This window comes from Aplidium turbinatum, chromosome 12, assembly GCF_918807975.1.
Source record: "Aplidium turbinatum chromosome 12, kaAplTurb1.1, whole genome shotgun sequence".
Classification (NCBI taxonomy): Eukaryota; Metazoa; Chordata; class Ascidiacea; order Aplousobranchia; family Polyclinidae; genus Aplidium; species Aplidium turbinatum.
In genome coordinates, this window is record NC_137483.1 from 10,279,796 (window position 1) to 10,293,838 (window position 14,043).

At 39.2% G+C, this 14,043-nt stretch overlaps 1 protein-coding gene across 1 annotated transcript; it reads left to right on the forward strand.

The window, feature by feature from the left end:
- Positions 1 to 438: 438 nt before the first annotated feature.
- On the forward strand, positions 439 to 6,974 carry LOC145781226 (phosphoinositide 3-kinase regulatory subunit 4-like). The gene has a single exon (XM_082593005.1). It carries the CDS (start codon positions 439 to 441, stop codon positions 4,516 to 4,518), a length of 4,080 nt encoding a protein of 1,359 aa, XP_082449131.1. The 3' UTR covers positions 4,519 to 6,974.
- The last annotated feature ends 7,069 nt before the right edge of the window (positions 6,975 to 14,043 follow it).

Sequence of the window (14,043 nt, forward strand, 5' to 3'; positions counted from 1 at the left end):
CTAATCCCCAAATTAAACATTTGGTATCCAAAAAAAAGTTACATCCTTCGCATTGCAACTTACCTGGAAATGAATTGCTGTTCTGCTTAACGTTTTTTGATTTTGAAACAAGGTGGGGCACGAATTTTGGTAGAATTGTAAAAGGGAGGCGTGTCTCAAAAAGTTTAAGAACCACTGGTCTAGAGCCTCTACAAGTATGTGAAACTACCAGGAATAACCTATCAAGGCTTTGTCAGTCCGAAGATAAAGATTCAAAACCAACCAACCAACCATGAACTGAACTATACCTGTAACCTCAATTTTTTACTAGCAACTGGTTTATGCTAGTCATGCAGGCCCTGACTAACTTGAATGCATTGAAAAAATGTTTGAATCTTTATCGCTTAATAAAGTAAACTTTTTTTGTTGTGCATTGCAGATTCATTGGTTTAGTGCAAAATGGGGAATCATTTAGCTGCAACTGCCCCATCTCAGATTCTAGGCGCAGAAAGTTATCTTGCAGATGCTAATGATTATGTGTTTGACAAAAGTTTGGGAAGCACAAGGTTTATGAAAGTTGCAAGAGCAAAGTACCAAGAAGGCTATGCTGTGGTCAAAGTGTTTGTCATTCCTGATCCATCAGTTGACTTGGATTCATACAAAGCTGAAGTAGAATTGGTAAATTCCCAACTGAAGCAAGCATCAAATTGCATTCCTTTTCAAAAAACTATAATAACAGATCGAGCTGCATTGCTTATACGGCAATTTGCCAAATACAATTTGTATGACCGCATAAGCACTCGGCCATTTTACCATAACATTGAAAGACGATGGGTAGCATTTCAGTTGTTATGTGCATTAAATCAGATGGCTAAGTTTAAAATTTGGCATGGAGACATCAAAAGTGAAAATGTGCTTATTACCAGCTGGAACTGGCTACTGTTGTCTGATTTTGGAAGTTACAAACCAATGTATTTGCCTGATGATAATCCTGCAGATTTCAACTATTTTTTTGACACCTCCAGAAGAAGGACATGTTACATTGCCCCAGAACGTTTCACTGACCAGTCAGCTACACTTTCATCAAACAAAAAACAAATGACAGAGCATGACAGCACAACCACTCATGCTATGGATATATTTTCTGCAGGATGTGTGATTGCTGAGCTTTTTACTGATGGTTCTGCTTTATTTGATCTTTCTCAATTGCTCGCTTATCGAGAAAACAAATTTTACCCTGATGCATGCTTGTCTAAGATTGAAGATTCACACATACGTAGTTTGGTGGAACACATGATTCAAATCGACCCGTCTAAACGCTACACAGCAGAGCAGTATCTAACTCGTTGGAAAGGTACTGCCTTTCCAGACCACTTTTACACATATTTGAAGTATTATTTAGGAAAATTTTGTGAGCTTCCATTGATGTCAGCCGATCAAACTGTATCTCTTTTACATGCAGATTTAGAAAAAATTTTGAACAATTTAGTGGAAAAAGAAGAGAGTGCTGAGTCGTTGGTTGTCATCGCTTCTCTTTTGATTTCATGCACACGAAAGCTGAAGTATGTGAATAGCAAATTGAAAGCTCTTCATCTCATTGTGGAGTTTGCCAAACATCTCAAATCAGACATTATTTTGGAAAGATTTGTTCCCTACCTTATGGAGTTAATTAAAGACCGTGTCACGAGAGTAAAAGCTCGTGCCCTCAGTTCTCTTGCCATGTGTTTAACTTTTGTGTCTAAAGTTCCAAGAGGCGAGTCCAATATATTCAGCGAATACATTTTACCTGGTATAAGTAGCTGTGCTAAAGACCCTTCTGTTCCTGTAAGACAAGCATTTGCAGAAAACATTGCCATTTTTGCTGAATCAGCTCTGCGATTCTTAGACAGTTCTCAAAATTCAAGCGATTCCACCTATGTTTCTGCTTTGGGTGGGGACCAAGTCAGTTATGATTCACAACTGCAACTGCTCCGCCTCATGGTACAAAACAGAGTACAGGTACTATTCAGTGATGCTGATAGCACAGTAAGACAGTGCCTGCTAGAATTTTCAGTGCCACGTCTTTGCGCATTTTTTGGAAAACAGAAAGCCAATGATGTCTTGCTAAGTCACATGATAACATTTTTGAATGACAAACAAGACTGGCAACTAAGAGCATCTTTCTTCACTAGTCTTGTATCTGTCGCAGCTTATATTGGATGGCAGAGTTCTCACATTCTCAAACCATTATTACAACAAGGTTTGAGTGATGTTCAAGAATTTGTAGTGTCACAAACCCTGACAGCTATAGCATCATTAGTTGAACTGGGTTTATTACAAAAGCAACTTGTATGTGAACTAATCAAGGATAATGTTTTGTTTTTAACACACCCATGCGAGTGGATAAGGCAAAACACTGTCTCATTTCTTTGCTCCTGTTCTCGAAATTTTGATCCTGTAGATACTCACTGTTACATTCTTCCTATGATTACTCCCTTTCTAGAACACACTGTTGTGCAAGCTGAAAGAGAAGCAATCGTCTTGAATGCTCTTCGTCCGTTCATAAAGTATTCCATATTTGAATTGGTTTACAATGCACCTAATACCAAGGCAGTTTTTGCCGCTTTGCGTGCTAGGAAAGAACAAAGAGCAATCAAACCATCTCTTGAAACAACTACCCCTGAAGAAAATCGCAGTGATGATGTGAATGCTGATTCAAAAACTAAAACTATTATTAGAAAGCTCATTTTGAAAGAAATGACCAAAAACGATGAAGATATGCTGCTGTATTATGAACAGTTTATTTCCAAAAAACAGAAAAGCACGTTGAGCAGTACTTCTTCCATCGCTAGCACAGAATGGCAAAGTGGTGATGTCACAGATGACAGTGCAATAAATGTGCCTAATCTTGTTTCTCTTCGACATCATGCTGATATGGTCACTGAGTTGGAAGCAAGTACTTTAAACAAATCCTTGGCGAAAAAGGCTGCAAACCGAAAGAGAAGTGTTCAGGCTGTGCAACCTCATGATATGAATGATGAATGGAAAACGATGTTCGGAACGGATGGCTCTAAACACCAATCTGGTCTGGCTGTATCTTCTGCTAAAAAGGGTAGCGGTGCAAATATTGCTATTTCGATGTCTCAACTCGAAAACGCAAATAAATCAGCTTTTCAGCCTGCTCTAGAAAACAAGCAATCTAACATTCAGTTCAAGTATGCCTCATGTAAACTCGATTTAAGAGCTCTTGTTCATCACAAACGTGACCATTACAAAAGTGATGTTGCTCAAAGAGAATTAGAAGAACGAGCTGATAACAATGGCTTATTTCCAAGCACTGACTGGAAACCTTCCGGCCAGCTTGTGGCACATATGAAAGAGCATCGTGGTCCAATTCACAAAGTGGCTATTAGCCCAGCCAATGATCATTTCGTCACTGTTTCTTCGGATAGATCACTGAGGTTGTGGCAGTCGGAGAAACTGGAAGGTAAAGCTGTTGTGAATCGATCAAAGGCAGTTCAGACTTTTTCTAGTGCTTTAAAATGCGTCACATTTTGTGACGACGACACTGTCTTGTGTTCATCAGATGATGGGAATGTTCATTCACTCTCTGTGGAACTTATGGGTTCTAGATCGGTTGCAGAGAAACCTGAATCCATGCCAACTCCGTCTTCTGCAATCCGTTTCTCTCACTCCATAAACTCAGCTACACAGGGTAGGATCACAGACCTTAAATCTGTCGTTAATTCTCAATTAGTTATATACTCTACGAGCCATGGCACGATTATGGCGTTAGATATGAGAAATAACAAGCATGCATGGGAATTAAAGCATAACATGAGCCATGGTCTTCCTACAACTTTTTGTGTCGATCCTAAACAGCATTGGCTTTGCATCGGTACCGCTCGCGGAACCCATATTTGTTGGGATTTAAGATTTCAACTTCCTATTACAAATTTTTCTCATCCATCATCAGCAGGTGTTAGACGTGTCACAACACACCCCAACCAACCTTCATGCATTGTTTCTGTGGTCACTGGTAACAACGAAGTTAGCATATGGGATATAGAAACTGGAACACGCCAAATGGCGTTGTGGGCTAGCACTGCACCGCCACTTTCTCTCACTCAAAAATCGCCTGAATCTGTGAATGGACTGTGTGCCACCGTTGGATCAGACGGAATCCGTTTCTTCACTGGAGGAACCGACAGTAAAATTCGCTTGTGGGATTTGGGGAGTACAGAACGCTCTCGCATTGTCTGTGGCCCAGAATTGGGCAGCAGCAGATGCAGCTATACATCTAGCTACGTCAACCGCTTAGTTGATGGCACACAAGTAGTTCAAGAGCAAATCATCAAGTCCAGACGTGAAGACGGTGAAGAAGCAAACCAAAGTGATCAGAGTGATGATACTTCTGCCAATAGTGCCAAGTCTCGCATAGGTGAGCAAGCCGTCCCTCTTTATCACCATGACGTGATCACTGACATTGCCACTTTCCATGTTAATCAAACATTTTTAATATCAACTGCAAGAGATGGCGTTGTCAAAATTTGGAAATAATTGTTCAATTTTGAATGCGAAGGTGTTTACACTATCTTGAAATGTAGACAGTTTGTTTTTTTTTCTTTCAGAAGCATATTGCACTGCTTTATATGTCTTGAACTCTTTCGTCGCGGCATTAAATTCATATTCCACTCAACTTATGTCGCTGTTTAATAGGTTTTTGAGTTGAAATTGCGAAATGTGCAGTGTTTGATCCATAAAAACTGTGTTGCTGGTAACAGGTTTTAATAGGAGTACCATTCTTTGAAAGATTTTTGCCATGGGCCTAGTTTGAAGCGAGAGCAGCATACAGCTTCTTCCTGCAGCTTAGATTTTATATTTACATTCCTCTTACTGTAATTGAATGATTCAAAGTGTGAAGATTATACATCTATGTTAATATATTGTGTTTTGAAGTGCTGTTTACTGTCATTGCATCATTTTTAAATGCATATCCTCTTGAGCGCCAGTCCGACGAACTGTGTAGTTTAGCCGCGTTTCGACTGTCATATTCACAGTATTTTGTGACGAAAATTCAATGAAATAGTCATTGTTGGCTTAAAAATTATGAGAACAATCACAATGTTCGTGTTCACTTTCTGGACTTCCGGTGACAAGATCAGATGTTTTCAATCTGGTAGGGGCTACTATTTGCGTTATGATAGCATACTGTGTAGTGTGTACTCATTTTGTGTCTTAAATTGATGTAGCCTATTGATTTATATCGAAGTTAACTTATCTTTGTGCTAATTTTGTTAACTTGCCTCAATATCTTCGGACGATAGTTCAACCAGAGCTTTTGCTTCAACACTATTAAACTAAAAAACATGAACTATAATGTGCCAAATACTATACTAAAGGTTCTCACTTGGGTACAGACAGTGGCGTAGCTAGGGAATGTGCCGCCCGGGGCGGATTCAGATTTTGCCGCCCCCTTCAAGTAAAAGCATGTGAAAATGAAATTTTTTTAATTGACTTAAAGTGGAATTATTGTATGTTTTGAACCAGTAGCGTAGCCAGTAATTTTGAAAGAGGGGGTTTTAAGGGCCGGCGGGCGAAGCCCGACGGCGTCCTCGCCAAAGACGACACCCAGCGGCGGGGGGTCTGGGGGGCCTCCTCCAGAAAATTTTGAAAAATTACTTTGGATTTGGTGCATTCTGAGAGCATTTTCAACAAAAATGTGGGTATAAATCCCCTGGTATAAATATTCCTGTAAAATGGTGCTGTCCGGTGGCATAGCAAAAGGATAAGATCATGTTTTCTTGGGAATTTTTTGGTAACTTAATAAAGCTAAGTCTCTATGTTTTCTTGTTGCTAATTCCTGGCTGAGATATTTGAATGTTTGGTATTGGCAAAACTCGCTCTTTTAATGGAGTTTCGTTTAAAATTAGGCAAACTTTGTTTTAGAGACATAGAGACTGAAAGCATCATTCTCAATATCGTGACGTCACATGCGTGCCAAAGGGGGGTTGTAACCCCCAGACCCCTCCTCCCCCTTGGCTACGCCACTGTTTTGAACGTTGCCATTCTGTTTGCTTTTATTTTCCGTGTACTTTTGCATTATCAACAAAAAAAACAAAACGTCCTGTCTGAAAGTGCCGCCCCCCAGACGTGCCGCCCGGGGCGGTCCGCCCCCCCCTAGCTACTCCACTGGGTACAGAGATCCTTGTATTGTTTTTGAGTTACAGCTTGACGTGCGAGAGCTTACGTGAGTGGAACCTTCTTACAGAAAATCTATAAGCTTGGTGGCAAGCTAATCCTATATATCTAAAGCTTTAATGGCAATAAATTAATCGAGAATTTTCGTTGAATTTTATGCCTTGTTATTTGTAATTTTATTCTTAAAAATGGATAGGGGTCCGCAAATATTTCAAGGAAGTAAACGGGGTCTGCCATTCAAAGGAGTTGGAGAATCACTGCTACTTGCGTCATTTCCTAGACAGCAAAACTTACATTTTTGCACCCTTTTAACGTTATTAAACGTTCCAACAATTCCCTTTTGGAGTGTGTATGAAAGCTTCTCATCGCAAACGCATTTGAGAAACACTGTCCCAGACAGCAAAATTCGTCGTTTTTACATTCAACGTTTACAGATGTATAAATGACGAATTTTGCTGCCTGGGGTAGTGTAACCCTACAATTTCTTGTTGACTTGCATGTTTTGGAAAATATGTGTTGTCGCTTATGTGTTGTCTTGCAGGCTGCTTAGCCTATCTGTTGGAGTGGCAGCTCTGCTTGTTATTTTGGAAGGCTGCGATATCATTTTTGTCTGTATGGGAACTTGTACTTCTTTGAACACCACGTCATCACTACATTTAGTGACGGAAGCTATATTTTTTCTTTTCAAATGAGTTTTTACAGCCTTCCTTATATAGTGACCACATCTGTCACTAATTTGTTGTTTATTTTTGAGTTTGTGTAATTTGTATCATGTGCATTTCTCGTTAAAAGAGGAAACGATATCAATAATAAAATTACCATATGTTCACACCTCTGATCGCTTTATCTTCGTATAGAATTAGTTGATTTTCTGTAAATTGTGTTTACAAAGTTCACAAATTTAGAAACTGAAAAACAACCCTTTGTCATCATCATCGTTAAGTTCCTTCCTCTCGTCGAGGGTTGGAGGCAATGAGGCGCCAAGTTTCTCTGTTGTGAGATTTTAACCCTTTGTACAAGTGCGTTAAACGGCATTGTGAAAAGCGGCCAAACAAAATGTAATGGGCTACCTCGAGTCAACTGGTTATAGGCGAATTCTTCGTAAACAATTCTTCGTAAAGCAATTCTTCGTAAGCAATTCTTCGTAAAACAATTGTTCGTAAACAGTTGTTGGTGAAATGAAATCCCTAAAAGAATTTTTCGTAAAGCATTTCTTCGTATACATCAAATCTCCATTGCATGCAGGAATAAATGCTTTGGGAAGAATTGTTTTACAAAGAATTAACTTTACGAAGAATTGCTTTACGAAAAATTGCTTACGAAGAATTGCTTTACGAAGAACTGTTTACGAAGAAAACGTCGGACACCGAGTCAACTTACTACCCTAATCAAAAATCTTGTTTCTATAGTAGAATATATTTTAACTCTTATAACTTCGTTTAATCCGTGAGATTCTTCGTTTTTTGCATTCCGTTCATTTAGCTAACCGGCCATCTAACTTTTCAGTTCGTCGCTTCTTTTCATTTGTTTGGCTAACTCGTCATTTGCAAACTTAATTCATCCATTCAATCGGTATTAGGCTGACAACCTCATTGGTGTAGCATGGATAGATTCCACACCATTTTTACCCCAAACAAATACGGGGTATGTACAGGGCCGGATTTGGCTGATGGGGGGCCCAGGGCACTTTTAGATGGGGGCCCCTGTGCAAAAAAATTTTTCGCGCCTACGGCGCGAAAAACTACCTCTACGTCTACAGTAGCATTAATCCAGCACTGCGCAAACAAGCATTTTGCAGAAACTTCAAAGGCTGAAAGAAAAAATAATAATATTATAATACAAAATCACATTTTTCCACGTAGGGGGCCCTTAAAAAGTCGGGGGGTTCGGGGCACCTGCACCCTCTGCCCCCCCTAAATCCAGGCCTGGGTATGTACGGTACGCCGTACGGATTAATTCACACAAAAATCTACAGTACCGGTACCTAGGTTTATTCTTCACAAAGTGTTAACCTCTAATAGGTATCTCTCATAGAAATAGCCTAGTTTCCTGCGAGGTAAAGTAGTGACAGAGCTTGCACGACGCTGGAAAAGGTGTTTCTGCGACACCGCTTGTGTCTTAATAAAACACAATGAGCAGGTAGGCTATTGCTCAGGGCCGGATTTAGCTGATGGGGGGCCCGAGGCAGTTTTAGATCGTGGGGCCCCTGTGCAAAAAATTTTTGGCGCCGACGGCGCGAAAAACTACCTCTACGTCTATAGTGCGGTAGCATTAATCCAGCACCGCACAGCATTTTGCAGAAACTTCAGAGGCTTAAAGAAAAAAAAACAACACAAAATCACATTTTTTCCACGTAAGGGACCCTTCAAAAGTCGGGGGGCCCGGGGCACCTGCACCCTCTGCCCCCCCCTAAATCCGGACCTGCTAATACTGGTGTTAGGGACACTCAGTAGTCAGTGGTGTTCTCTCCCAAAACCAAAAGAGAACATGAATGTTTTTGTGCTTGGGTAGGCTACTAATCTACAGTGCTCTCTTGCACAAGTCTTTGTCGATTCATACTAGGCTACCTATCTGACACTATTAGCCTAAATAATTATAGGCTAAATCCCATTGCTTAGCAATTTTAACGACACAGCGAAAAATGTGCCAAAAAGTTTGAAATCGTGACAGTGGCGTAGCTAGGGAATGTGCCGTCCGGGCGGATTCAGATTTTGCCGCCCCTTCAAGAAAAAGCATGTGAAAATGAAATCCGTTTTTTTATCAGATTGTAATCAAAATCGTAGTCTGAAAGTGCCGCCCGGGGCGGTCCCCCCCCTAGCTACGCCACTGAATCGTGATCTTATCATGGTTGTGCCTAGACGCAATCGTTGCTCAAGAACACATTTTACTACGTATTTTGCAATAAGTTCAGTTGAGGACGAAGTTAGATATTTTCAAGCAAATTTGGCCACTGCGATCACAACCTACAACTAGTTTGGCTCTCAGGGTGTGTGCTTGAGTAACACATTTCAGGACTGCTCTCCATTCAACGGCACCTCGTGAATGGAATAACTTACTTCACGAACAACAACGAGAAACTTTATTCTGTCAATCTTGATAACCGGCCCTGTGTTAAAGTCTCTACAAGTGGGGAAAAGCGGAATATTGAAATTTCTCACGAGCGGAATATTGAATATTCATGGAAGGATAAAATCACAAAGATTGATTGATTGATTGAATCTTTATCCTCGGACTGGGAAAGCTTCTTGCAGAGCTTAATCCTGGCAGTTTCGCATACTTGTAGAGGCTTTGAATCCAGGGGTGCATTCCTAAAATTTTTTTTGGGGGGGCTCTAACACTTAGCTGTGTTGTTATAGACAAAGTATGTATAAGTAATCGGTGTAGGTTAGCCAACAATGTTTACCTTTTTGAAAAAGAAACACTGTTCAGTATGTTTTTACTTCTGAACATCATGTCGAAAAACAACCCATGCTAAAACATAGCTTGAAGTACAGAAAAAGGTAGAAGCAACAAAACGTGAAAGCGTGGTTGAATCCGATATAAAATTATAAGTTTGAAATTTGGCTTGGTTGCTACACTGCAATCTCCTTTGCTTTTTTTTTACTGCGTAGGCCTACACTTGAAACTCGATTTGCATGAGTTAATTCCAATCTCTTAACTCAATTGTAAACTTATTTGTATGAGCCAATCCTAAGCACACTTGCAAAAACATTGACTGCAATAGGAAAGTAAGGAAATGCAATTCTTGAAATGAGCGCTAGGGGTTGCAGATTTGCTATATAAGAACCAATAAGCTGCCAATGTGACAGTTACACTAAAATCTCATTTAGTTACAGTATTAACGAACAGTTTAAAAAACTCCAATTACAGCAAAAGCATATTCCAAGTTGGTGCAAACGAGATTGCACAAAACAAACAGCCTGTCTGCCAGGTCTTTGGTTTTATGGGCTAAGTTTAAAGCACCACGACAGTCCTTGATTTTAGCCAGCAAACAGTTTTTGCGGAGATCTGAGTTCATTCAATGTGGGCAGCTTAAAATGCTTAACTTGAACATCCACAGCCGACCGATGAGTCTGCAACCACTTCTGAGTTGCCGCAGTGCCATTCCATAAATGAGGAGGTGGTCCATTGATGCTGATGAACAACAATGCTGAAACAAGTGATATGGTCAGCCGTGATCGTAGCTGTGTGAAGTTCATTTGTGAAAATCCACGTTCGGCTTCAGCAGAACTTACAGCAATCATGTTTAGTACTACGTTCTTGAACAACTTTATCGTATCTGGTAGGCTATATGACAAGGATTGTCAACATACAATCGGAAATAGGAGTGATGACATGAAATCTCTCCTCTATTTTTCGTAATCTCTGCTCCCCTTCTTGCCATGGAACTTCGACTGCAGCAGGCCATAGGCCTAACTCTGGTACAATAATTTCCAAGCTCTTCACAGAATTTTCATTGTTGGTGTCCACCATCCTGCTTCCAATGTTCTCAACCAAAGCTTGAATAAACTGATTACGATCAAAAGAAGGGTAGGCTAGTCTCTACGTCGAGCTTTGAACTGGTCCAATGTTGTGCCTTTAAAGGAGTAGTTTTTTGTACTTCCGGGACTCAAGTTAACAACTTCATCAAACGAATACTTTCCTTCTTGAATAGCTTTTTTTATTTGAAATAGAGAATTAACAATCCATTTGACATGACGATTAGCTACTACGAAGTTGATATTCCCAGTCTGAAGAGTTTCTGACAAAAGTGATAATTGGCGATTGCTATCAACCTATGTTCGTGTTTTTTTGCAGTTCTGTTGTGAGAAAGCTGTTAAAGTGTTACTTGTTCAGTCGAGAAGTTGTTGTTCAGCCAGAAAAGCTGAAAAATGGAAGCTTAAACGAGCCCCCCCTGAGCCCCCCCTACATCAAGCCTTTTCGTTTTTCGGGGGGCTGAGCCCCCCCGAGCCCCCCCAGGAATGCAACCCTGTTTGAATCACTAACGCAGGCCCGGTCACCGAGATTGACAGAGTGAAATTTCCGATTGTTGAAGTCTTGTTGTTGAGGAATTATTCCATCCATTAGATGCCGCTGAATGGAGAGCAGTCCTTAACGTGCGTTGCTCAAGCGCACACCCCGAGAGTCGAACCAGCGCCGCTGTTGATCTTGAAGTTTCTTCGTTCCAGAAGTGACGCGCTAACCAATTGAGCTATCGTAGCCTACTATCTAGACTACAAACCAACATGGAAATTCTACAAACAATTAATCGCATGCGGCTTACAATAATGCATTTCGAACATTGCATAAATTACCGAGGCGTGTTAGCATTAATAGTATTCAGACGTACCATCATATTCCTACGTTTCATGCCCTATTCCGAAGTCAACCGCTGTCAGGTTTCATCTAACAATTGGTTAGTTGCAGTTTTTACCTCAGAGTGTTATGCTTCTTCTGACTATGCATCTCACTATTACGTGACTGTGTACGCATAGGTTTTGCTTATATAGGCTATGTAACCTTGTGTGTTCTGTGACTTGTGTTGTGTTTATGAATATGGGCCTGTCTCTTTAGTGCAATTATGTTTGCAGATGACACCACCATTATATATAAAAATAAAACCGTTTCTACGGTATATGATACGGCAAATCAAGAACTTGTATGCATAGATCAATGGCTATCAACAAATCGATTGTCTCTAAATGTCACCAAAACCAAACATATATTATTTTCAAGTCAAGGAAGCAAGACACTATCATACCACCCACCCTTGAATATTCGAAAAAGCAACATAGAACAAGTTGCCTCAATAAAGTTTCTGGGAATAATTGTAAACGAGCATTTGTCATGGAAATCTCATATGGAAATCTTGCTTCAAAAAATAAGATCAATACTCTGCGTGACAAAAAAAATTAAGCCTTTCCTAAACAAACAAGCACTTCTCTCCATTTACCATTCTCTAGTTGAGAGTCAGATATTATATTGCATCTCAACGTGGTGTCATGAAAACAAAACTATATTGCAAAAGCTACAACGTACATGCAATAACTTTCTTCGTACTGTATTTGACATTGACCGCAGAGAAAGCATAAAAGGTGTAATGGAACTCAATAATTTAAAATCAATTAACCACATGAAAACTACAGAGATTGCAACTTTTATGTTTAAATATTCAAAAAAGCTGCTTCCCACAACATTCAATGATATACTTATGTGTAAACAATCAAGTAGCCTAACAACAAGAAGTAATTCTCCTTATATTCCGATATATTGCCGAATTAACACTTGCAAACAATCAATACGGTACATGGGGCCAATAGTTTGGAACAAGCTTCCCCCTACTATAAGAAATGAATGTAAAACTGTAAAAGGCTTTAAATCAAAAATAAACAAGCTAAATCTTCCTTGAAATAATCCCATCTAAGTATTACATCATGCACCAAACATACTAATATATAAAAGATATATAAAAATATATATATATATAGATAAAAAAACAATGAAAACTATTAATACTACAAAAAGTGCTCAATGCCAAGCAAAAAGGCAAAGCAGAGCGAATTAAATCAAATGTAGTTATTACTGTCTGAAGCCTTTGCAAGTTGTTTCGCCTGGCGGATCATCGGAGGGTCTTATTCAAATAGAATCTTAAAATTAAAATATTAATATTTATTAATCTTATTCAAATCTTATCTTATTCAAATAGATTCTATTTGAATAGGACCTTCTGATGATCCGTTGGGTGGGGCAGTTTGTGGGGGCTTCAGATGGTAATGACTACATTTGATTTATATATATAGATATATATAAATATATTTTTGATTTAAAAGATATATATATATACATATATACATATATATATTATTATTATATATATTATAGTTTATACATATATATATATTTTTTTTTGCCCAGCAATGATAAGCCAATGTGTGTAGATTTATTAGCAAAATAGTAAGATTGTAAGTACTCCTACTGGCCTTCTGGTTCTTGTGTTTTTTTTGTCCACAGAAGTTCTACAGAGTCTGCAGAAGTTTTTCCATCCTTTTTGACCAATCTCCATCTTTCGGTGAAGCGGTGGCCAGTTGTTTTATTTCAATATCTTGGACTGGATCGTCATGCTATTGTCTGATTGTTTATCTATTTTTTTTTTTTTTTTTTTTTTAACGTAATATGCCAAATTGGATATTTTTTGTCACTTTAATATGGTTTAACGTGTAAAACATACGGTAACCCAAATTTATCATATTACTGGGACATACCACTACTACATCCCAGCTGGCGATGCCTGTCATTTTTGCATTAATACAACGTTAGCTAACGTTGGATCGGTGTGGAAGTGGCGAGTTTAGCTGACTGGGGTCTAAAATTATCGCTTTATCAACGCAACTTTTATCAAAGCACGCTTGATATCTTTAAGACATAACTTCCCTGGGTATAATTGAATTTCCGCAAGATGATGATGTTGTTTTTTGCTAGTTTGTTTTTTTGTCATTGTTTCATGTCGTCAAGTTATTGCCTATCTATTTTGTGAGTCGTGCAAGGCCTGGTGCGTTGCGCTTGAAATGGCTTTGCCCGTGGTAGGATTTCTTTGTGGGGTTTTCTTTGCCTGCCTTGCTCTTTGCTATGAGCTAAACGCATCAAGACGTGTTCCCCTTACGACCATCAGCACTCTTGATAACGCACCATGGCCGATCTTCATAGCAACTGTCCATACAAATCTTCAATATATCAGCTAAAGTTATGTAGGCTAATAAAGTTATAGCCTATAGGCTATATGTTTATTTGTTTTGTAACATTTTTTATTTTTTTAATTTTCCCTTTATATCTTAAATTTTTCTGAAGGTGTTGCGACCGTGCCAAATTTTTTTCAACTCAATAACTTACTTCGATCACAAGCACGTT